General features: G+C 40.6%; 2 protein-coding genes across 2 annotated transcripts in view; one reads left to right on the forward strand and one right to left on the reverse strand.

The window, feature by feature from the left end:
* LOC126417137 (zinc finger SWIM domain-containing protein 8 homolog) overlaps positions 1 to 4,856 on the reverse strand; it is a 516,142-nt gene extending 511,286 nt beyond the window's left edge. The window contains exon 1 of the mRNA XM_050085037.1: positions 4,386 to 4,856. Coding sequence (XP_049940994.1) covers positions 4,386 to 4,560 — 175 coding nt within the window. The 5' untranslated portion in view covers positions 4,561 to 4,856. The remainder of the gene's footprint in view (positions 1 to 4,385) is intronic.
* A 1,981-nt stretch (positions 4,857 to 6,837) lies between these two features.
* Positions 6,838 to 21,145, forward strand: LOC126417147 (40S ribosomal protein S14a). Its single transcript, XM_050085048.1, has 4 exons — positions 6,838 to 6,944; positions 7,185 to 7,355; positions 20,408 to 20,495; positions 20,852 to 21,145. The coding sequence occupies exons 2-4, from the start codon at positions 7,207 to 7,209 to the stop codon at positions 21,068 to 21,070; spliced, it is 456 nt and encodes a 151-aa protein (XP_049941005.1). The 5' UTR covers positions 6,838 to 6,944; positions 7,185 to 7,206; the 3' UTR covers positions 21,071 to 21,145.
* Positions 21,146 to 26,557: the final 5,412 nt, after the last annotated feature.

Raw genomic sequence — 26,557 nt, forward strand, 5'->3', positions numbered from 1 at the left:
GATTTGTTTCCTAACAAATGCGGTCCTACGAATCTAAACATTGAGCTCTTGATTAGCCTCGTGCTTCCTTCTCTTACTTTCGCGTCAGTTCGGCGCTTAGAACTGAAAAACAGAAGTATGTGATTGTCGGCTGGAAACCATGTAGGGTATTTTGGCAAGACCTTCCTTTGCATGCATTGGCATCCTCTTCCTTCGCTAGCTGTGTGTTGTGACTAACTGCTGATTTTCGATTACTGCCATAATTGCATGTAGACTAAGCTACCAGACTTGCCTTAATTCCAGCCACTTTGTAACGTGTTTCAGTGACACTACTGCACACACAAGAAATAGATATTTATCAAGAAAACCTGAAACATTTTCTCTGTCTCGCTCGAAGGAGACAGTCATCACGAAATCGAGAAGGATTTTACTCACTGCCTTTCGATCGCCACCGTGTCTCGCGCAAGCTCAGTTCAGTAACAAAGCTCCAGGTTTCTCTCTTCACCTAGTTCAAGGAGTTTAGTTAACTCACCAACACTTTCTTCTAAAATTTGTGTATGTGGAAAATACTGAACGTGTCCGAATCCCACAGTAAACTGTATTTTGTGATCGCAGAAATAGTTGCATTGTCCGAAAAACGATCAGACGTATCGCATCCAGCGGTATCATGCCTCCACCCGTTTTTGAGTAACTCAATACCCGTCTTTGAGAAAATTAATACAACAGATCTTCGATGCAGTGTTGCGTTAACAAGCAATCCTTGACGTATTATGTAATACAATCATGTCGTCAAGTGTATCAGCTTCCACACACTACTTTCTTACTAACGCAGACAGAAAGCCTAGAACTTTAGCAGACTTTTACCCGAAGAAAATATAAAATGCAGGCTGCAAAGCAAGAAACAGTGCCTGGAAAAGAGAAAATTATTAAATATAAGTATAAGTGTTAGGAAGTATTTGTCTGAAATAAATAAACTGATATCAAACGTGGACGATCAACCGGTCTGACAGAGAGATTTGAAATTTGGTGGTACAGGAGAAGGCTGACAATTAGACAGGTAGGTCGGATAAATAATGAGGTACTAATTCCAATAGGGAAGAAAAGAACTTTACGACACAACTTGACTAAAAGAAGAGATCTGTTGGTAAGACACATCCTGAGGCACCAAGAAAATGCCAATTTGCTAATGCAGGCATTGTTGTGGATAAAAATTTTAGTGGGAAACAATGGCTTTACTACAAGATAGAGCATGGAGAGCTGAATCAAACCAGTTTCCGTACTCAAGACCACAACAACAAATAAAAACACAGAACACATGTGGCCTCGGTGACACATTAGTACTGAGCAACGTCGCAAATGTTGAACTTATGAGCTTTTCCACTGATAGTAAATTAACATGGTGAGAGCGCACTACAGCAATGTTCGTCAAGCCTTTACAGGTCTACTTTCTGTGGAAACTCAAAAACAGTGCAGAATAGTACCTACCAACAGCCCACTATGTCTCATCTGACAGCAACATCAGAAATGTGCTGTTACTACAGAAGAAAGCAGCATCATTAATTCCCGCTAAAAATGGCCTACTGTAAAGCCATCTTTGCTGAATCAGGAATTGTGGCCGTTTACAGCCAATGTGTGTTCAGTTGCTACATTTATGTCATGCTGAAAACTAAGGCATACAGCAAGAGAAATCAAATTCACCTTCTCAGCAGCCTGTATAAGGTCAATCTAAGCAGGCTAAGTTATCAACTGACCAAGCTGCCCAATGGTGGCTGTGAAAATGTTTAGTGCACTATTAGAACGTATTCGTCCTCTACCGGTAGAACAGCTTAAAACAACTATTGAGCTTGCATTACACTCTGTGGATGCATTCTTTTGTAGTGAGGGAACAGTGACTTCCTGACTCTGAACTCGGTGCAACAGCCTTTGCAACGACAATGACATTGAACTTTATGTTGTTATAACACCCATAAAATTGTTGGGATACAATGTGAAATCTAGGCTGCGACAACAGACTGATATGTAATGTAGTCCAGGTTAGGTTGGAAGGTGATAATTTGGTTGTGATATGGCGAAGCCAACGAAGGTGAATAGGAAATACGGGTTATGGTAACTGATCTAGAGCGTAGCATCATAACTACGACCACGCCACATTTACCGAACTTTTCGTTACATACACTAAAACCGCAAGGTAAATTCAGAAAACCTGTCTCTGATAAGGGGGCGAGTGTGCGAAAAATATTTTGAGACATAATAATTACGTATACAGTATATAAACTACTCATGGAAAAAAGTGGTGTGTCCACGATCCCACTTTTATTATATTGTTGTAGATTACAGTAGTCCTGAGGCAGTCCACTCAACACTAACGGGTCACTGACAAAGCATTGTTATTAAATAGCTACATGATATACTGGATGGCGTACATCAGCTTTCACTCCGTACTATTGAATTAACGCTGACCACAAAATCGCAGAACGTTTGGAGACAACTTGGTACACATCTCAAAGGAAAACATTGCATTCCCGTTATGCTACTCGCACGGTCGCAATGCATTCTTTTGTTTCCTGTAAAATTCAAGGGCTATAAATAGGAGACGTCCCGATGCACCGCAGTTGGGCAAGAGTCCGCTAATGTTTGACGAATGTGGCGGTGCACGCCGCGGGCAGTGTCCGCCGTTATACCGCCGGCCTTGGCGGTCAGCAGCCGGCCGTCGCTCTGCAAGACACCTGTTCTGCTCGTCTGTGCGCATCCTGGAGCTGCCAGCGACTGCACAGCTGACGTCGAACCCCAGCCGCAACTTCGCCCCGGAGCAAATCATTGCCATGCCCATGTCAGACACCATCTCGTACCGAAGGGGGCTCGTTATCAACATTTATCAGTAACGTTTACTGGTAAGATCTTACGGCCACAACTTACGCGATAGGCAATTACGTTATCTCTCTCAACATACGACAAGCATTGGTCTTAAGTGCTTCTACCGATTCAAAAACGAAGTAGTCTGATCATAACACATTTTCCATCACACCTTCAGGACAAAATTCTGTAGGTACCGATACTCTGAGCATGCAAAGCATTCGATTGGTAAATACTTTCAACTTCGGATATCTTCATGATTGTTTGGATGGGTCTACTTTTATTCACATCGTACTGATCCTAACACGCGATTCCACGTACTTTTGTTATTATTGCTGTAAGTGATACAGAGTATCATTTTCCTTTGTTTGGGTTAAACGTTACAAAGCAACAAGAGAGTAGTAATATTGAGGCTCACGAGTGTGCAACATTTAACGTAAATATTGGATCTGGCAGTTTCTATGATGCTATCTTCAGTCACGTCAATTGTGTGGACATACATAAAAGTATCGCTGTGTTAGCTATTGCCTCAATATTTTCTGCTTGAAGACGAATAGTATCGGCTACCTATGTCTTCTGCAAAATCCCTCATACTCAGCTACAAAAACCAGTACTGTGTGTTAGGTTCGTTAACACAAAACAAACCAAATTACTTCAAATTTTGTCGCATTGTGTACCAGAACACGGTCTCTTATTTAAGTAGAGTAGAAAGTTTCAACAAACAAACAAACATGTGTGGAGAGGACTAATGCAAACCCCTCAAATTCAAATAATAAAAACTTTTTTTTTACATGGCCACAAATCCACACATCACATATCCATGTATCTCATTAAAGCAATACAAATTAAACGCATTACTAGTTACTCACGAATTTAAAATTCTTACTGAAATTCCATACAACATTCTATAGTTCTTACGACCCCATATCCTGTTATTTACGCTAGCTCCGAGCGCAGTCTATGCCATCAGTAATGGAGGCCCACAAGAACAAAGGAAACCAACGTAAAGAGTTTGCCGTTGCGGACAGGTTTTTCACCCCACTTGATCGAACTCTTCACTTATTCAACATAAAAATCCTGCTTCAAGAGATGTCAATACGCAAATCTAAATATTCTTCGAGCCCTGACTGTAGGTCGGTCCTGCAAGAAACAAAGCGCTTTACGGCAAAATATTACTTTTGAGATTACTGCGCTGAAAATTTTATTGTGTTACTAAATCTTACACGAACACGACTAATCTCCTACAGAAATTCATACAAATACTACACAATCAGCAATGTGGCACCTGAGCAATCATGAAATATACTAATTACCAGAACAGAGAAAAATTTTACCTCCAAACTATCAACTTTCCCCGGGTTACTGCCGTAGTACCCCCTTCACAGATGCGTAATATTACGTACTAATCACGAAGTAGTTTTCAACATGAAATGCGTAAAGCAGTTCCATATTATCTTGCATCGTGATCAAGACAACAATAAATTACGTGGAATCCTACAACATGTAGACGGATGTAAAAATCTGCAGCAATAACAATTGCATTTTTTTCTTACCTTCTGGTGTCCTCTTCAACAATCCAAAAGTGCCAGATCCTAAAGTTGGTCTCTTCCATCCTCTCCAATTGTTGCACAAAGATTCGGGTTCACTGCTCCAACTGCACAGTGAATCCTCTTCGAACCTATCAGAATCCTCGAAAGAAAATCTATCCCCCTCTTCCCAGTCCAGCATCGTACGGGGGTCATCGACCCCCGACACAACTGGACTGCCAGCCAGCTTGGTGGCTGGTTTATTTCACAACAAAGATACAAAACCTGGCATCTACCTCCACTCCTCAGTAAGCTAATCACTCGCGGGGCTGGATTTAACTGATCACTGATAATTCATGTTCTACTTATAATGATAAGACAAGACGTAAACTGAAAACACAACAAAGCACACACGGCAATCGACTAACGCAAGTTCTTTCACCAGTTACACACAACAGCGCTCTAATCCACCCTCGCCAACGCTCCCCTCGCAACCACTCCTTCCCAGCACTTCTGCACCAGCTCGGCCTACCCCCACCGACGACAACAACAAATATGGCGCCCACTACTCTGCTGCCATCATCATTGATTGTTTAGAATCTACAGACGGAATTCACTGTTCTGCTGCCATCGTCATTGATTGGTAACAATCTACACACGAAATACAATTTTCTTTCTTGGACATCATATTTCTAGGCACGTATCACCAAAATAAAATATTAATTTTATAATTTTAAACATCGGATTACGTTTATTTCGTATGTCTAAGCGAAATATGGGGCAAGGTAAACAGCTATTTGACTATGTAAATTTTAAATTAATTTACTAAATCCAGCATTTTCCTTTGGAGGCAGATTATTGAATAATTGAGAAATATACGATGAGCATTGTCCAAAAATTTGTCTATGATTTATTAAGAGATAATTTCCTATCATAGTACAAAGATTGTATGGTATATATTTGTGTTTTGTAACATAGTGAAAGTGGTATTATATAGTATTGTTTACTGTATCTAAACAAACAGCAAATTAAATCCACAATCCTCTCAAATACTATACTTTCACAGTACCTGTCATTTTTACATATAAAATAAATAACAACTTGTCGAAATATTGTCTTGTGTAATCCTGTTTGCTTAAGGAGGACGTCAGCATCCGAGAAAGCATAACAATGGATAGTAATAATCTGTTTTATGGCAAGTAACACGATCACATATCACGTGAAAGAACCTTCCTAGGTGCAGTTAATCAGACTGGAAAGTGCTTTAATGATGCTAAGACATCCAGTGAAATGTTTCGATAAATGCAACAGCAATAAAGCATGTTCAAATCGCTTTAAGTATCCTTTTTCTGAGTTTTTAATTATTTATGTATTTTCACCTGAAGTTTAAATGGTTTTGTCTAATTTTCCGTGACATATTAAGCTGTAATAGGCATTACTTTACGTGAATCTAAAAAACCAGTAGGTTCAGATCTTTGTTAATCATATTAATAATAGTGCTTTGAAGAAACGTGGGCTACCAGTCATCTATTGTCATAGACAATAGCTATGTAAGACCTACCAAACTGATTCTACGCCACGGTATGTCATGTTAGTATTGTGCATTACCTGTAGAAGGCAAGCTATAGGTAATCTAATTTTACAATGATGTGCCTATGAATCTGAGCACCCTTCTTAGTCACCTACGTCAATTTTTCTCCTGTTAAAAGCGACGTTATTTAACTTTAATCGTAAGTATTGAGCCAGAAACTGAAAACGAAAGAATAATAGGCGTACCTGGATGCGTTGTATGAAAAGTAATGCACAGCGTATATGTGTTTCATAAGTGTATCTATCAAAAGGGCAATACATATACAATTGAACCATTTCAGTGTTCCAGATTTTGTGTATATACAGCTTCAGTTTAGTATGTTTCACGTTGGTTTTCTGGCTAAGTGAAACCTGATATGGTACTTAATGCATCACTTAATTGAAATTCAGTTGTTCCGGAAAACTGGTTCTTTTTGCAGACTGCTACCGAGTTAGCATTAGTAAGTTATTCATTCAATGATAATCCTGCAATGATGTAAGACCTTTGAGCTGTCTGCATACAAGGAAAAATTTAAGCCATTCATACAGAGATGTGTTTTATGTGAACAGAACCTGAAACTATTCGAAACACTTCTTTCTTTTGCTGATACACACAAAAATAATACTCTTGTGCAAAACGGAAAACAACGAAACACAAAAGGCACGTCATACAATATATTAAACAACCAAGTTGTTCCCGTTCTTTGAAAGATTTACACTGGTTTTTAAAATTTGTATATTTTCTCGCACGCGTCTGTAAACTTTATTTGTGCTCTGCATTGGTGGTCTGTAAACTTTATTTTTGCTCTGCACTGGAGGATTAAGTGGTGTTTGCAATATTTCATTAAGCGCGCCGTTAACTGGGACGACATCTCTTGGTACACTGTACGTACCACGTCAAATAGCAGTCGTTTTCCCATCTGCCGGAAACAGTATCTTTGACCGACCAAAGTGTAGCGTGTACAGCTCTTGTATTTCCTTTACGATTGATGCTGCGGTTCGTGTTGAATTTGTGAGGTGAGGCTCCTGTAGTGTTGTGTTGCTGATTAATATATTATTGCAAATTATAATTAGACTGATACATAGTGAGTAGTGTTCAGCATGTGAATGCGAATTGTTCCTAGCGTTCCTTGTTTGGATGACATGAGATTACTTTCCGTGTGTCGTGTGCCATGCCTGCTACTTTGTTAATTGAATAGGTTAAACTTTACCGTCTGACTTTGCGCTTGAGGTTTTTTATCGGATTCTTTGTTTCAGTTTACACAGTGGAAGTTAAATAATGGCGCCACGGAAAGGAAAAACTCAGCAGGAGCAGGTGCAGGTCTCTCTAGGACCTCAAGTAAGAGAAGGGGAAGTGGTGTTTGGCGTTGCCCACATTTTTGCCAGTTTCAACGACACTTTCGTCCATGTTACCGACTTATCAGGAAGGTATGTATTCTCCTTCAAAGGCATTAAGTCTGAAAATTCGTGTTGGATAGATTCCCGGCCATTGTGCACGCCTAAAGTTTTCTATGCGTTTATACTTAGCCTATATCACTGTGTTAATTTGTGTCACTTGGCTATGAATCTGTACACACGTTGCTCATTCGATTGAATTATCGTGCCAGTGACGAGTGGATGGTTTGTATAACTGCTCAGTAGTAATAATAGGAAAGCTTGCTTCAATATGTTGGAACTACTGGGTATCTTAAAAGAAATGATAGTTTAGTGATGAAATTGGCACTGATTTTTGCTAATTACAATCTCTGTGTGTGTTAGAAACACTTCGCCTTATTACTAATGTCACAGTTAAAGTGGTATATTTGTTAACATTTTGGACCAGAGTGGCGTCTTTCTCTTTCTACTTATAAGAAGAGACAAATAATTCCAAATCTTGGGACATTCATTATTTTGAAACTTTATTTTTTGAGACTTGAAGCAATTGAAGTTATTAATTTGTTCTGGCTATGAAATATTAGTAATTAGTAATACTGTCTATTTTTAAGTAGGCTATACATCAGCTTCTGTTTCGTTTACCATACTTGTTTTCTTTCTCTTGTGCCGTCTTCTCAAGACTGTCCACTGACTCTTGGAGGGGAGTCTGCACTCACATTGTTACATTGTCTTCTAGATGAAACTCCTACAAATGCAGTTGAAGGAAGGCTCAAATGTAATGTGGTCACTGCAGGCAGTACGCTGTTGGCACTGTAATGTCATGTTTCATGTGCATTTTCCTACAGTTCATGAATTCTTATGATAGATTAAATTCCTCACCTGTATTTTTCATAGTTTATATAGGTTTTGTAATATGCATCAGAGTATTGTGGAAAAGGGGGACATTGTTATCTATGGCTCTGTTGGTGTAAACATGACACTGTTCCACTGTTTTTCGGACTTCATATTGCCTTGTCTGGTGAAAACTTGTATACACTTTTTGTACATAATCTTTGAGTGAGTGCAAAGTGATAACAGCATATGGAGCATATGAAGTATGGTCAGCGGTACACTACAGGCTATTATATGAGCAAAAACAGGGGAAGAAAACTGAAGTCTTGCTAAAGCTGAAACTCTGCACTCACAAGGAAAAAGAGAAGTTGCAGATACGCAAGTCTTCAGTCTAATGACATACTTCACGGATTTGAGTAGTGCTGGTAGTACTTATATGGCTTTGGCCATTTCCTGAATGTGGCAGTTAAGTCTATTAATGCAGAAGCTAGTTTCTCAGAAACTGTATTTATAGGTTTTTGACAGTGGGCGAGAGACTAATCTGGGTTAAAGTTACGTATTGGACCCCTCACCTGTAATTTTGGGACTAGTGTATCAGGGGATACAACCCGTCGGCTTTGGACAATGTCACAAGTCGCCAAACGAGAAGCGATTCTTCTTAGTGTTGTAGCTCCCTTCAGTAGCTGATAAGTGTTTTTTGGCTTTTAAAAAAAAATCTCACGAGATAGAATAAACAGATCCACTTTATTAAACAATCAGTAAAAAAAACGAAACTGAAACTGATCTATAGTGCAGCACGAGATCTAGGTGTTGGAAGGTGGCAATTTGGTTGTGAATTGGTGAAGCCAACGAATGTGAAAGTGGAAAGTATTATTGTGGTAACAAATTGACTGGCAGCAAAGCCTAATGTTTACATTCGCCTCTGCGACGTATTGTAAAATGTAAGGGGAATCCAGTACGTAATTTTTACCCTAATTGGTATCACTTGAGTGCAGAATTACAGTTTCAGCAAGTAGAGGAGTTCAGTAAAAGTGACAGGTTATTTCTGTTTGTACAAAGCAGTGAGGGAGAGAAAGTTGGAGAGTAAATAAAATTCTATAAAGTATTAACCCTTTAATTTGGTGCATCTAGCTTTCTGTCGTGGTCTACTTTCTTATAATTTTGTTTGTGGCTGGTGATCAATGTTAACAGTGATACTGGTACTATGTAAGAAGGTGGGTGGCGAGGCACATTGGCAAGGAACAGTGCACCACATGTCCCTCCAGCCAGTAGTGTTGTTCTACTGCAGCTGTCTTTAGCTTGCATTTTGGGGTGCACATAAATTTTTTGCTTTCAGTATTGTGGGGATTACTTAGCCACACAGTGTTTTATTACAGGTGGCATAAAGCAAACACTATTTCCATGTTAAGATGTAATGGTGATTGTTGCCAAGTGCACAGATTCTTCTAGTATAGTCAGAAGCAGAAACAGTGGCTCTTACCCCAACATTACCAGTTGTCAGGGTAGGTAAGAACTGGCACATAAGGCATGGGATGGAGGCAAGGTATTCTTAGTCTCTCTGCACAAAGTTCATCGTGCTGCCATTTTCTTACCTGCACACCACTATAACTTGTTTTGGCTGATCACAACATAGTTGACAAACTGAATGCATAAAGTCATTTCCTGTTTTTTGATTATGTTGTTTTAGACATCTCTTTCGCTGTTTACATCTTAAATTTTTTACGCATAGTTTTCTCATGTAGATTGGCCTGTGTCTCTTGAATGTGCATTGCAATTGTCTGCAGTAATAATTCTTAGCCCTTTTGTTGCTACAGAGGTGCTTTCTACATTCCATGCTGAGTGCAGCATTGTTGTGGCTGTACTTCTTGCCAAATACTTATGCTGAGGGACAGCATTCTGGCCACTATGAAATACTGATTTTTATAAAAAACTATTTGCTTAAAAAATTTGATTTTTGCAAATCTTACTGTCTGATATATTTACATCTACATCTATACTCCGCGAGCCACCTTACGGTATGTGGCGGAGGGTACTTATTGTACCACTATCTGATAAATTCAAATATTCATTTGATAAAGGACTGAATTTCTATTTGTTATTCCTCGTAGAAGATACGGAAGTAACTCACTGCAGCAGTGAGAGGGTGGCAGCTCAGGGTGCATACAGACATCAAAAGCACTGTAAGAAAACCCAAGTGCCACATGTATACATGTCCTCAGCACCTGTGGAACAGGACGTTTATATATGTTTGCAGCAGTGACAAGGTTAACAAACATTTAAAATGCTCTACCTTCATTTTTAAGATCTGACTTGAGAGCAGTTATGTCCATTCAGTACTTGGGCATCCTTGGACAAGAACAAGGAACGCAGATGACAAACTGTTTTGTGTGAGTGTATGCAATTGTGTTAATGAACTGACAATTATTATAGCACATTGTATAACTGAGTATTACGATTCGTGAGAATCATATCTTACAGCTTAATTCATCAGCTTCATGAAATTCAATGCTAGGTAAACTAATGCAATACATTCTCTTAAAGTTTGGGTTGAAAAATGGGAGTCGCTATGAATTTGTGTTCAATACCGTTATGTCATATGTTGCTGCATGTGAAAGATAGATAACTTACTGAATTATTTCTTAAACCTTGAAAGAAATTGCTATTTGCCTCCAGTCTCAAAGATGGAGTGTATGTAAACCGCTCTGTTACAAATGAGCATTACAGTGAAAAAGCCAGAATGAAATATTCAGAAAGCCCTCCTATCTCAAAATGGTTTGAGGATCAGTAAGAGATTTTGCCACATGATAGCACAGAGGCAAAGTATTTTGTCATATTATTAATATGTAGAACTTCTGTGTTTTCCACGATATTCAAATAATTGCAGGTTTTTTCTCAATGAAATAACCTAGTTTTTAAGGATTGTCGATAGCTAATAAGATGAGAATTGCTGTTGGTTTATAACAACAAAAGTAAAGAAGTTGCACGGTCATTTTTATTCTGAGAATGGGCTTTTTCATCAACTGTTGATCTGACTTGCCTTTAGTTGCTACTTTAATAATAAATTGTTATAGGATTCAGTTGCAATTTCAACTGTATTACAATGTTAGTGTGATGAATATTTAGAATCAGTGTCTTGTTCTTTCTTGCCACATTACTTTTCAACTAGGCCCACGTATTCAGTTGGATTGAAAGGTGTGTAATGTGGGGGAAGCTTGATTAAACTATGGCCTTCAGTGTCAGCCAGTTTGTTGGCCTGGCAGCATGGAGTTTTGACTTGTGCAGCACTAAAAGTTCCATTAACTTCACTTAATACATGCTAAACTCGGTCCGCTGAAACGTCTCGCTTCAAGGTCACTTCCCAAGCACATTAGAGTAGGTAGTATAATTAACAAACAAGTGATGAAAGGGAGGCGCCTCGTCTTCTGAACAATAACAGCACTGAACGAAAGCCGGTTCTGGCATCGATGCTACCACGTTGCCGTAAATATGCAATCCATCCAGGATAAAACTGCTGCCCACAATAAAACTCATATCCATAAAATGTCACGTACTGAAATCCCTTTTCCTACTAACAGGTGTTGGCCCCAGTGTTGGGGTCAGCTTTTTAAACTAGACACAGCGTGTCAGAGGAGGAATGGTCAATACAGGGCTATGACAGGAACACTGTTAGAAGAAAAAACAGCATATGGATCTATGCATTATGTCAAATGGTTTCAGAGATAGAAAATCTTTAATATACATTTGGTTTTTGGCTAGTGGCACATTATGCCTATCCAACCTCTTTGATGTTTTTTTTCTATCCCAACCTACCTTATTGCTTTCAACCTGTTTATTCAGGATTTTTTCTGTCATCAAACTAGCCCACTGAATTTACGTATGTCCTTGGTTGTAAGCACATGTTGTAAGTGAAGGAGTGTGAGGGACTGAGTGTGTGTCAGTGAGAAGCATCAGTTAATTGGGTTTGTACATGTACTGGCTAACATGCCACAGATCTACACTAATGAAGAATACGGCTTCTACGATGGTTGTCCTCCTGCTGCTGTTGAATACTATTGGTGCTTCCTGACATGTCAGATTTCTGATAGTAAAGTGTTAACCAGTCTTTTCGGCACATTAAATGAAACAGATATTCCTCAAATTTTCTACTGAATGTGTTTAAAAATCTGTGCAGGAAAACCAACAGTTTGTTGAAAAGGTGCAGCGTATTGCTGCTACAAGCACATAGTTACTTTTGGCATGTATCAGTGTCGCATGAACATCCGTACGACAAATGTTACATGTGGTGAATTTGTCCCTGTTTCAGATACAGTGTGCCCACAATCTTCACTTTGGCAACAATACCCTCGCTTATTAAATGATGATCATTTGCTTTCATTAATACTATTTACTGAAGAAGTTATTTTATACAGTATGACTCATCGACAATTTTAATAATCGAGGGTCACAGGAAAATCCGCATTCAGTGGAAGCTAATTATCAGTTCAGTTTTCAATAAGTGTTTGGTGTGGCACGAATTGTTACATGTTGAGAGGCCCAGCCATTCAGAAGGGCAAGTGACAAGCATTTTGTGGAAAATGTATGTTGAACACGTTGACGTTGCTTCGGCCACACTGACTGCAATGTACTACCAGCATGATGGAGCACGTGTTACATCTCGTCCGCACTAATCACTGGAATCGTTGTGGTAGTAGAATTAACTGGCCACCAAGATCATCAGACCTTACCTAGATTTTTGTTTTTGGGTTGTGTGAATTGTACTAGCAAAAGGTAAATACAGAAAATGAGTTGCTTGGTTGCACCACAGATTTTGCAGTCCTCATTAGGGAATGTGCAGAGGCACTATACAAGCAACAAGTTTTCCCAAGAATGCATAAATGCATTTAAGTTCAGTGGGATAGTGTAACATTTATTGTGAACTGTAAAACAGCTGTAATGTAATATTCACAATAATAATGCTTAGATGTGAATGTACTATAAATTTGTATTTTTCAATTGGTGCCTTGTAAAACACACATTGAACTGTCAACACTTTCGAGATCTTTTGGATCTTGCCAGAGTGTCAGTTGGGCTGCAATTTTTTTGACAGGTGAGCCACATATCACTTGAAAACTGGCCTCCCTTCATATGAGAACAATATGTGGATGTCTCGCGACTATATCCTAATTGCTGCTGCTTTCTGCTGTAAATTTCTTGAATTATTTCAACAGAAACATTAGTGAAGGTAACAGCTGGTGTTGTAAATGACTGGGCCATTATGATCCCATTGACGTGATTTTGTGTATGGACTCATTAGGTTTCACAGTTCGCTGTAATTGTGCTACAAATACATCATGGCTGTTGACTCGGCAAGAAATTTTGTAGGCTTAAAAGGAAGAAATTAGTCAGTAACTCTACTTGAGGGTGGGGATACTTATATTTTCTATAAATTGTTTTAAAATTTGTAATTTCACAAATTAAAGTAAAACTGAAAAATAAATCTTGAAGCTTGGTCCTTTTTCAGTGCATATTACTACTGGAGATACATTAGTTACATGTGCGTCAGTAATGCTTTAAGTAAAGGGCCATGAGTTGTCAGTTTCTCAGGCCCAGTATCCTTTTAAGTGGCAATTCTCCAAAGTGTTAATAACTGTTTTACATTTTTATACCTGACTGAGTACTGAATAATACAGAAAATAAGTATTAGTGTACTCTACTTGTCGGCAGTTTCATCTCAAATTGTACAGGACGTGGTGATTCTTGATCGTGAATCTACCTAGAAAAACTGTTAGACCTCGCTATCATTTGTGTTGAGAAGTAAAATATTTTCATTCTATCTTGGTTTTTGTAAATGGTAGTCCTGTGAAAAATGTATATTTTCTAAAGAACTCTAAAGACAGTTGAGAACTAAAAAAACACAACCAATAAACGAAAAGTACTGGATACCTAGTAGGTGTTTCGCTTTAAAGCTCTCTCTTTATATGTGAAAATTTAGTTGACATACACACATACTCTTATGGGCTTCCTTTTAACATATAAATTTAAGAAAGTACAAAAATTTTAATATTTTCTGCTCAAAATTTCTTTTGTAATTTGGAAAGTCTCAGAATGCCAACTTCTTCCTGTATTACCAGATGAAAGTGATGATTATAAACACATTCTCTGCTCCAGCTCTCTCTATTTGAATATTTATACAAAAAATTTAAAAATCACATTTCAAAAGTGTTTTCAAATTATTTACTTGAAAATGCCCCTTACAAAATTTGTGAAAATTGCAAAATGTATTGTTTGGTTAATGTGTTATTAGTTACTGCAGTCAAAGTGGGGAATATTCTTCCGTGTGAAGTGGTACAAACTTTTCAGTATTCTGCATATGTTGCATCATTGAATTACTAATGTAAAATATGCATGTTGACAATACTGTGTATAGCTCTTTCCTGTTTACGACAAACAAGTGAGAACTTGCATGGGAGTGAGTCAGCATAGAGTTTTGTGTTTGGATTGAAGTTAGTGTTGGAGAGGAACTAGAGTAGTGGAAGGGTTATGGTGTATACACCCCAGGGCAACTGGGAAATCTTGGTAAAACCTGAGAATTTTTTCATCCACGAGAAGACTGGAAAAAATCCGTGTTTTTTTTTTAGAATTCTGGGAATTTTTCATGGTTTTAGTTTTGACTGGTAAGAACTGAAACTTATAACAGAGTTACTTGAGCCTGCTACTGCAGAATAATACGGCAGCAATAAACATGAACAAGAGGAAAACACCAGTAAAAAACTTAAGTTGCAAAGAAAATGTGCCATTTACAACAACAAAACTCAGTGTGCACATATGCATCTGCTAACAGCAAAACTGAAGCTGGGTATGAGCCGTGCCTTCTCCCACTTCTCACTACTTGAGCTGTGGCTGTCAGATGTATAAGCAGTAGCTGCAAGCAGCCAGATGCTATCCGGAAATAAATTTTCTGGCATGCCGAAGCTGCCAGATACGCGCAGAGCAGTCAGAGGTGTTAGTGGGAGTAGTCTGCATGTGACTGCGGTTACATTTTGTGATTTTGCTGTTCTCTCTTTGCTTACAGCTCTCATGTCAGATAAAAACAAAAGCAGATTTATGTGGCTAGGAGCTATCAAACGGATTAAAAGTACATTTACATAGTTACGGAAGACTAAAATATGTTATTAATTTCAGTTTCCTGATTTTATTTGCACGTTATTGGCAATCGAGCAGTCCCAATCATCTTCACAGTTAACGTCTACGATGTGTAAATGGAATGAGGTCAACACTTCGAAGACCCTTCCAGCTGCACCACTGTTCCTCGTGGTTTTATGTACCGGAAATGGTCAGTCCTTAGAGATGGTAATCCGTTTATTATTGAGAGAAAGATGTTTATGCAATTGCCGGCCCTGTGAAATCCTGTTCTTGTGATTCTCAAACCCACAACTGGTTGCTGCTTTGCTTCTCCATGGCTATCCTGTTCCTGTGGTGGTATTTACACTAGGCTGCTTGACAGTCTGACCGAGGCCAAACTCCAAACATATGTCTCTGATCAGGATGTCATTGCTGTCTGTCGGTTGATGAAAAAGGTAGATGCTTCCTTAGTGCCCACACGCACTCTTTTTCCTCACCTTTGATAGAATGGTGCTTCCATCCAAGATCAAAGCAGGCTACAGAGTTATCACAGTTCGACAATACATTCCGAACCTGATGCACTGCTACCAGTGTCGTCGTTTCAACCACACTCACATCTTGTGGACACCCACCCAAGTGTGTACTCTGCGGTAGAGATACGCATGAGGGCAATTGTCCACCGCCTTCTCCCCGGTGTATCAACTGCCTTTAGAGGTTGTTCCGTGTATACGAACAGGCTGTCCAGGAGATCTGGGTAAGGAAAAATTTCCTTACCCAGTCTCTCACAAGTTACTGGCTAGTTGCAAACCCTGTGTTCTACCGTCTGACGCTTACAGTCCTGTTCTTGCCACATCTTGCTCCTTGAAGGACGTGGCCATGCAGGCATGTGACCTCAGATTCAGCTCTTAGGATGTGAAATCGCCCAGAGTCATGACAGCATTGCTGTCCCCTCGTCCAGCTGTTCAACAAGCCATCAGACTATCGCCTCACGGGGTGAATTCAACAGCTACACAATCGGCAGGCCGGAAAGGGCAGAAGGAATACTCCTGTGAAGACTTCCTATGTCCCTCCAGAGAACCAACACCTAAGTCTTCCTCTGGCTAGCCGGAAAGGCTCGAAGAAGTTCAACAAAGGCAAATGGTCTTCTCCTTTGCAGACTCAAAGATGCTCTTCGACGGTATTGTTGTGAGATACCTTCGCTCGGCTGGCCTCCGTGTCGCCTGTGTACACAACCAACCGTTTTTCTGCATTGGTCTCCACAGGCTGACAGCACAAGAAAGCAGACACTTCTGTTGACCTGGTGGAACAGAATCCTCCTGCCTCTGTGCTCTGTAGTAGCGAGTCTTCACATGCTGGCTCTTGACAGGCACTGAGGTGACACCCTTTCGTTTTCTCCTCAGTCTGACTGTCCTCCAATGGAATGTTCATGGCCTTCGATCCAACAAAGAGTATTTATGGTTGCTTTTAGAATTGCAGCGTACACTTGTATCCTGCCTTCAGGAAACAAATTATGTCCTCATGACCGCTTTGAATTTTTGCATTCCTTCCTGGTCTGTTTACATACTGAATCTTCTTTTCCAGTACATAATAAACTACTAAATAACCATATAAACTAACTCAAAGATAAAATCTATAGGTACCGTAGCTTATTTATCCGTGTGTCACATTTCCTGATAGTTTGCCAAACAAATCGTACTAAAAGACGCATTTTGTAGAGATCTATAGTATGGTACATGTTAGGTTTGTGGCATGCTTATAGTTTTTGATATTTTAATTTCTAAACTTCAGATGTTTAATGTTTTGTGCATTCAAACTGCGGTGTTCATGAGTTTGCGTGATGAAATAGTGATGTTTCTATGTTGTTATGAAACTTGTTCTATGAGTGGTTGATATGAGCAACTGCCATGCAAAATGTACAGACCGTATTTGTTGTATTTACACTTGTGTATTACAAAAATATACGTTATAAGTGATATAGCGTACACAGCCACTCAGCCACGTTGTACAGTGCTTTGTTAAAATTGCATTAATACCTTTGTATGGATTTACTGTTTTTGTTCTTCAGTCATGTTTATATTGAATCTGGGTGCAGCAAGTTCTTTCACTTCCATCCTAACTACATGCTACAGAAGTTTTACCTCATAAATTGCACACATTGCGTTGCTTTCGAACTCTTGGTATGCTGCTATTCGCAAGAAAGTAAGTCACTAAACTCATGCATAATACTCTCACAAAGAAACTTGCTAATAATGCACATTACCCACAGTCAGCATGCAAGGAAACTAAGGTAATGGGACATACTTCACGCACTTTTCCTTTAATCGTTGGTGAAATTCTCATTAGGTGGTGATACCTGTGTTACCATATCAAGGGCACTTTAGTGAGACATTGACAAACTTATTCTACCGCTGTTAGAACAGCTAATGGGAGAAAAAATGACTGTCTAAAACACTATCAAAACATATCTAAAAACAAAGATCATGTAACTTACCAAACGAAAGCGTTGGCATGTTGATAGACACACAAACACACACACAAAATTCAAGCTTTTGCAACCAACGGTTGCTTCATCAGGAAGGAGAGAAGGAGAGGGAAAGACGAAAGGATGTGGGTTTTAAGGGAGAGGGTAAGGAGTCATTCCAATCCCGGGAGCGGAAAGACTTACCTTAGGGGGGAAAAAAAGACAGGTATACACTCGCGCGCACACATATATATCCATCCGCAACCCCTAAGGTAAGTCTTTTCGCTCCCGGGATTGGAATGACTCCTTACCCTCTCCCATAAAACCCACATCTTTTCATCTTTCCCTCTCCGTCTCTCTTTCCTGATGAGCAACCGTTGGTTGCGAAAAGCTTGAATTTTGTGTGTCTATCAACATGCCAATGCTTTCGTTTGGTAAGTTACATCATTTTTGTTTTTAGGTATATTTTTCCCACGTGGAATGTTTCCCTCTATTATACACAATCAAAACAATAATACTAAATGTCAATTAAAGACTCATCGAAACATAGTAGTTATACAGAGACAGGGATTCGCTAGTAAAGTTTCAGCAACTCAGTTCATTCCCTTTTGATGTAAGCTGTGAAACATGAAAATTGTGTGCAGGTTGGTAGGACACCCTTCGGCTGAAACACCAGAGTCTTCAGGATGCCCATAGGAGCTGTACTCAAAGGAAACCACTCCCCCAAACATCCACTACATAGAGCTAAGCGGAATTTCAAGATGCGCCTTAAGACTAGCCAGCACCTATTTGAAAACCATCACATCACATGTCAACAGTTACTTAAAACATTGACTGGCATTGTTTATATCTGTGTAGGAAATATGGATAATGTTTTCTGATAATTTAAATTCTATAACACGCTATTGAGAAATTTATTTTAATGTACGAGGGTGAGTCAAATCAAAACCTTAAATATTTTTTCAATATTATTTATTATGCAGAAGTGGTACAAAGCTGTATCACTTTTCAACATAATCTCCCCCATGCTCACTGCAAGTCCTCCAGCACTTACAAGGTGCATAAATTCTTTTAGCAAAAAATTCTTGTGCTAGTCTGTGCAACAACTCATGCACTGCGTGGTTTACCTCTTCATCAGAATGGAACTTCTTTCCTCCCATTGCGTCTTTGAGTTGCTCAAACATATGGGAATCACTTGGGGCAAAGTCAGGTGAGTATGGTTGATGAGGAAGACACTCAAAATGCACGTCTGTGATTGTTGCAACTGCTGTACGGGCAGTGTGGGGCCTTGCATTGTCATGTCCCAAAAGGACGCCTGCTGACAGCAATCCACGTCACTTTGATTTGATTGTCAGCTGCAGATGATTTTTTAGGAGATCTGTGTATGATGCAATGGGGACAGTGGTCCCTCTAGGCATGTAATGCTCCAAAATGATGCCTTTTTCGTCCCAAAAGAGTCAGCATAACCTTCCCTGCTGATGGTTCTGTTCGAAAATTCTTTGGTTTTGGTGATGCAGAATTGTGCCATTCCTTGGTCGCTCTCTTTGTTTCCGGTTGGTGGAAGTGAATCCAGGTTTCATCCCCAGTAACTAATCTTGCAAGGAAGCCATCACCTCATTCAAAGTGCCGTAGAAGTTCTTCACAAGCAATAACACGTCATTCTCTCATTTCAGGAGTCAGCTGCCGTGTACCCATCTTGCAGACACTTTGTGAAACTGGAGCACATCATGCACAATGTGATGTGTTGACCCATGACTAATCTGTAAACATGCTGCAATGTCATTCTGTGTCACTTGGGTTTTCCTTCACTATGGCTTCAACTGCTGCAATGTTCTGTGGAGTCACAACTCATTGTGTCTGACCTGGATGAGGAGCATCTTCAATTGAAGTCACACCATTTGCGAACTTCCTACTCAATTTGTAGACTTGGTGCTGTGACAAACACGCATTACCATACTGAACCTTCATTCGTCAATGAATTTCACTAGGTTTCACACCTTCACTACGCGAAAACCGAATAGCAGAACGCTGTTCTTCCCTGGTGCAAGTCGCAAGTGGGGCAGCCATCTTTATACTGGTACTGCGATGGTATGTGTGCATCTGCATGAACTGCCACCTACAGACCATTCTGCACGCTGTTTGTAGGACGCTGACCAACTAACTAAATAAAGGCGTAAAATTTCGATTTGTTATTACAAATTTAAGGTTTTCATTTGACACATCCTCGTATATTTTTGGGTGGCCTCAGAGCCTGTAATTACGAAACATGCCTGCCAGGGACTCCAACCCAATACATTATTGTATAGACGGTTTCAAGAAGTTAGTCGTATGCCTGGGGACCTCCCTTTGTGACATTGTGTTGCACACTCATTTGATGAAAAAGGAATAGTCAGCATTGGCCGAATATATTTTGAAATGTTATTTACGCTCTACAAATTGAACTCGTGCTCACTTGCAGTATACAGACTGAAGTATTAAAATCAGACTCCTTTAAGTTAGGGTGCTGTACAACTCCAACATAGCAGAAGGTACTTAACAACCATTGCCTCACATAGACAGCAAAAATGTCAACATGTGGCAATGATTGTTGTACCTTTGAGTAATTTACATACAGGGGCTGTTCATATGCATAACAATTCTTATACTTGGATTTCAATAACATGTTGTTACAATAGATCAGCTGCTTCACACTCATTTATCATTCCTGTTCTAGGGAAACTATTGCCAGAGTTACTGGAGGCATGAAGGTTAAGGCGGACAGAGATGAAGCGTCGCCCTATGCTGCTATGTTGGCTGCTCAGGTATGACCTACTGCTCTTTTTTCCTAATTGTTTTCTCGTCAAAGACATGGTACAGTTGTTACTCAAATGTTAAATATAATGTGGTAGTGATCATTAGTTTGTCTTGTCTTCAAGAAAGAAACTCGCACGTGTGTCACTGCAAATTTCTGCACCCTATGGAAATTTGTACATAATTCATAAGCTTAGTCAAGAGTAAAATATATGTAATTGGTGGGGGGGGGGGGGGGGGTTGGGCTGTGTGTTTTTGCTTTGTGTATAATTGTTAAATCTGTGAAACAAATATTCCTACTTATGTTCAAGATATTGTAAATTTTTGTATATGATGTATTTCTTACGCATTTTACTCTGGAATACAGGATGTTGCAGAGAAATGCAAGACATTGGGAATCACAGCACTGCACATAAAGTTACGTGCAACTGGTGGCAATAAGACAAAAACTCCTGGCCCAGGAGCGCAGTCGGCCCTACGTGCTCTGGCCCGGTCCAACATGAAGATTGGGCGAATTGAAGATGTGACGCCAATTCCCTCAGATTCCACACGCAGGAAGGGTGGACGACGTGGTCGTAGGTTGTGAAGTGACTGTATACTTGTGTGGAACTTGTACTACTGTTATATATTCCTATCCAATGAAATAAAATATTTGACATATGCTGTGGTGCCTGCTTTACATCTCCATTTTTCTATAGGCAATAGTATATTATGTGCAGTTTCCTGCGGAATATCATGACTTATTCAGTGAAAATGTACCTCACAACTCTGATAAATGTTTACTTGCCTTCATAGTATGTGTTGAAGATGTTACTGCATAATGATTTTTGTGAAGTTTGTAGTGTGCGTAAACAGAAGCATTGGTGGTGAAGCTAGATAATTCAGTTCAAGAATTGTCTGCTACTTAACAGAGCCAAATCCTTTTATAAGAATATACAAAAATTATTAAGACTGGCCTAGTAAGTTTCTGGGCAGGGTTCCGTAATCAAAATTTCATCTACTGCGTCTGCCCTACAAATCCAATAAGCCTGTAATAGGAACTGTAAATGACCCTGTATTTAATGTTTAAGAAAGCAAATTTTAAACCTAGTATATGATGGCAGATACAGAAGCTTTATTTTACATAAAAAACAAAGATGATGTGACTTACCAAACGAAAGCACTGGCACGTCGATAGACACACAAACATACACACAAAATTCAAGCTTTCGCAACAAACTGTTGCCTCATCAGGAAAGAGGGAAGGAGAGTGAAAGACAAAAGGATGTGGGTTTTAAGGAAGAGGGTAAGGAGTCATTCCAATCCCGGGAGCGGAAAGACTTACCTTAGGGGGAAAAAGACAGGTATACACTCGCACACACACTCATATCCATCCGCACATACACAGACAGACATCTTTCATATATATATATATATATATATATATATATATATATATATATATATATATATATATATATATATATATATAATAGAGGGAAACATTCCACGTAGGAAAAATATATCTAAAAACAAAGATGATGTGACTTCCCAAATGAAAGTGCTGGCAGGTCGACAGACACACAAACATACACACAAAATTCAAGCTTTCCCAACAAACTGTTGCTTCATTCCTGATGAGGCAACAGTTTGTTGTGAAAGCTTGAATTTTGTGCGTATGTTTGTGTTTGTTTGTGTGTCTGTCGACCTGCCAGCACTTTCATTTGGTAAGTCACATCATCTTTGTTTTTGGATATATTTTTCCTACGTGGAATGTTTCCCTCTATTATAACCATATCATTAATTTGAACCCAACTATTACGTTTGTTATTGTCGCTGTTGCATTTCGAAATCTTTCCTGTCGTCTTATTTTCTCTTTTTTTCTGTTTCTGTTTTTACCAGTAGTCTCACTTTGTATTCACCTTCCCCTTTTTACCGTGATACAGTTTTATCCCGCCTATATATACTCAATAATACGTAACCCACTTCCAAACCATAACCAAAAAATTTTTATTTTCCGCTTTCAACACTACCGCTGCTATAAAATCCACTGTTTCTAGTTCAATAACAGCTGCTTTCACGTATTAAACAACCATTTCGGCTAGTTCTAATAACTTTCACTTTATTTCCACTTCCGTTTTTCGCACATCACTGATCATTTTTAGCCGCTCCCCACAGGTTTTAACGTCATTATTTCTTCGTCAGACAATTGTTAGCCCCATTTTCGTAATCTTTCACCATAACACCACTCCTTTTAATACATTTACACGTTTTTTCGAAATTTTCCTGAATTTCTCCGTCCTTTAGCGTGTTTCAGCGGCAACACAACCATCTAACCTTCATGCACATCGCTGTCTACCAACCCAAGTTCATCACAGGATCAACTTAACCAACACTTTTTCGCCTTTTTTTCATACCAGATCTCCAGTTACTTTCTAGTTCACCCTTATCTCTCGCCATATATTTTTATTTTTCATTTTCATTTCAACCTCATGTTACACTTTCCACCTTCTAATACCATGTCACCCTCACAACACCCCCACAATGACCCCATTAAGTTTTATTTACATTCCCTCCGCAAACATGTCTTCGCCCTAGCCAGATTACGCTCCCATATTTTATTTTCTCAGGCTTGTCTGACATTTGGCATAACCCCCAAAGGCCTCACACTTAAAGTTCCCATCTCTGGCTGCAACCCTTCTTTCCATCAGTCCCTATACCAGTTCCAAACTGAACAATCCATTGCCCTCACCCACCTAATCCTTCACCTACACATCAACTCAGCCAATGAACACACCCGTCAACTCCTATCCTTAATAAAAGTCCTCAATCTTTCCTCTCCCACATCCACACCGGCTATTCAGAGCATCCTCCTACAGGCCAACCGCAAATTAGAACAGCATGCCACCCTTCACCTCAAAAAACTATCCAATCTCCTGGTTTCCTACCTCCGGAAACGCAACTCACTCACCCTTCACAACCTTTCCAGCAAACCTCAACCACCTCTCATTCCACACAAACCCAGTCTCTCCCATCTACTCAGGCTCCCACTTCCAGCTCCACTCCCTCCAAAACCTCAAAATTCCAATCAACACAATCTGGCACCACAACACCCTAATTCAGTAGTTAACCTTTCCTCCAAACCTCTCTCCCAATCCAAAACCTGTCCTATCCAAAGGCCTCACCTTCAGCCCCACTCCCAGATTCAACCAAACAGCCCTCGTCAAAGATTTACTGTCCTACACTCGTACTCTCTGCTGGAAGTATCGCTTTGCCACGAAGAAAAATGATCCTAATCCTACCCCTAATGATCCAACTCCCCAAGACACTATCCAAATTGAACCCTGCCTGGAACAGTTCCGTCCTCCGTCACAGCGGGACCTACCTCCTCTTCCTCAAAATCACCCTCTCCAAATCTTCCAGGAATTTCTGACTTCCAGCCTTGCCTCCCAGTCCTCCTTAAAAAACCTTAATCCTACTCCCAACATCACCACTGCTGAAGCCCAGGCTATCCGTGATCTGAAGGCTGACCGGTCCATCGTCATTCTTCCGGCGGACAAGGGTTCCACGACCGTGGTACTTGACCGTCACCACATACAAAGTTTGCCAAGGTAATCCCATTCCTGATGTCCAGGGGGAGCTTCAAGGAATCCTCAGAACTTTATGCCCCCTACAAAACCTTTCACCTGACTCCATCAACCTCCTGACCCCCCCCCCCCCCCCCCGACACCCCGCACCCATACCTTCTACCTTCCTAAAATTCACAAACCCAATCATCCCGGCCGCCCCATTGTAGCTGGTTACCAAGCCCCCACAGAACGTATCTCTGCCTACGTAGATCAACACCTTCAACCCATTACGTGCAGTCTCCCATCCTTCATCAAAGACACCAACCACTTTCTTGAACGCCTGGAATCCTTACGCAATCCGTTACCCCCAGAAACCATCCTTGTAACCATTGATGCCACTTCCTTATACACAAATATCCCGCACGTCCAGGGCCTCGCTGCGATGGAGCACTTCCTTTCACGCCGATCACCTGCCACCCTACCTAAAACCTCTTTCCTCATTACCTTAGCCAGCTTCATCCTGACCCACAACTTCTTCACTTTTGAAGGCCAGACATACCAACAATTAAAGGGAACAGCCATGGGTACCAGGATGGCCCCTTCGTACGCCAACCTATTCATGGGTCGCTTAGAGGAAGCCTTCTCGGTTACCCAGGCCTGCCAACCCAAAGTTTGGTACAGATTTATTGATGACATCTTCATGATCTGGACTCACAGTGAAGAAGAACTCCAGAATTTCGTCTCCAACCTCAACTCCTTTGGTTCCATCAGATTCACCTGGTCCTACTCCAAATCCCATGCCACTTTCCTTGATGTTGACCTCCACCTGTCCAATGGCCAGCTTCACACGTCTGTCCACATCAAACCCACCAACAAGCAACAGTACCTCCATTACGACAGCTGCCACCCATTCCACATCAAACGGTCACTTCCCTACAGCCTAGGTCTTCGTGGCAAACGAATCTGCTCCAGTCCGGAATCCCTGAAGCATTACACCAACAACCTGACAACAGCTTTCGCATCCCCCAACTACCCTCCCGACCTGGTACAGAAGCAAATAACCAGAGCCACTTCCTCATCCTCTCAAACCCAGAACCTCCCACAGAAGAACCACAAAAGTGCCCCACTTGTGACAGGATACTTTCCGGGACTGGATCAGATTCTGAATGTGGCTCTCCAGCAGGGATACGACTTCCTAAAATCCTGCCCTGAAATGAGATCCATCCTTCATGAAATCCTCCCCACTCCACCAAGAGTGTCTTTCCGCCGTCCACCTAACCTTCGTAACCTCTTAGTTCATCCCTACGAAATCCCCAAACCACCTTCCCTACCCTCTGGCTCCTACCCTTGTAACCGCCCCCGGTGTAAAATCTGTCCCATGCACCCTCTCACCACCACCTACTCCAGTCCTGTAACCCGGAAGGTGTACACGATCAAAGGCAGAGCCACATGTGAAAGCACCCACGTGATCTACCAGCTGACCTGCCTACACTGTGACGCATTCTATGTGGGAATGACCAGCAACAAACTGTCCATTCGCATGAATGGACACAGGCAGACAGTGTTTGTCGGTAATGAGGATCACCCTGTGGCTAAACATGCCTTGGTGCACGGCTAGCACATCTTGGCACAGTGTTACACCGTCCGGGTTATCTGGATACTTCCCACTAACACCAACCTATCCGAACTCTGGAGATGGGAACTTGCTCTTCAATATATCCCCTTATCCACCAGGCCTCAATCTCCGCTAATTTCAAGTTGCCGCTACTCACACCTCACCTGTCATTCAACAACATCTTTGCCCCTGCACTTCTGCCTCAACTGACATATCTGCCCAAACTCTTTGTCTTTAAATATGTCTGCTTGTGTCTGTATGTGTGGTTGGATATGTGCGTGTGTGCGAGTGTATACCTGTCCTTTTTTGCCCCTAAGGTAAGTCTTTCCGCTCCCGGGATTGGAATGACTCCTTACCCACTTCCTTTCGTCTTCCCCTCTCCTTCCCTCTTTCCTGATGAGGCAACAGTTTGTTGCGAAAGCTTGAATTTTGTGTGTATCCGGCACTTTCATTTGGTAAGTCACATCATCTTTGTTTTTATATATATATATAAACACACACAGATGATGTGACTTACCAAACGAAAGTGCTGGCAGGTCGATAGACACACAAACATACACATGAAATTCAAGCTTTCGCAACAAACTGTTGCCTCATCTGGACAGAGGGAAAGACGAAAGGATGTGGGTTTTAAGGGAGAGGGAAAGGAATCATTCCAATCCCGGGAGTGGAAAGACTTACCTTAGGGGGAAAAAAGGGGTATACACTCGCGCGCGCACACACGCACATCCATCCGCACGTACACAGACACAAGCAGACATTTGTAAAGAAAAAGAGTTTGGGCAGAGATGTCAGTTGAGGCGGAAGTACAGAGGCAAAGATGTTGTTGAAAGACAGGTGAGGTATGAGCGGCGGCAAATTGAAATTAGCGGAGATTGAGGCCTGGCGGGTAACGAGAAGAGTGGATATA

This window comes from Schistocerca serialis, chromosome 1 (assembly GCF_023864345.2).
Source record: "Schistocerca serialis cubense isolate TAMUIC-IGC-003099 chromosome 1, iqSchSeri2.2, whole genome shotgun sequence".
NCBI classification, from domain to species: Eukaryota; Metazoa; Arthropoda; class Insecta; order Orthoptera; family Acrididae; genus Schistocerca; species Schistocerca serialis.

Excerpts from the sequence above, each read along its gene's own strand:
- LOC126417147 (XM_050085048.1), top strand. The coding sequence starts at position 7,207 with ATGGCGCCACGGAAAGGAAAAACTCAGCAGGAGCAGGTGCAGGTCTCT. Across the intron at positions 7,356-20,407 it reads GTTACCGACTTATCAGGAAG|GGAAACTATTGCCAGAGTTA; the intron begins GTATGTATTCTC and ends TTCCTGTTCTAG. Across the intron at positions 20,496-20,851 it reads CTGCTATGTTGGCTGCTCAG|GATGTTGCAGAGAAATGCAA; the intron begins GTATGACCTACT and ends TCTGGAATACAG.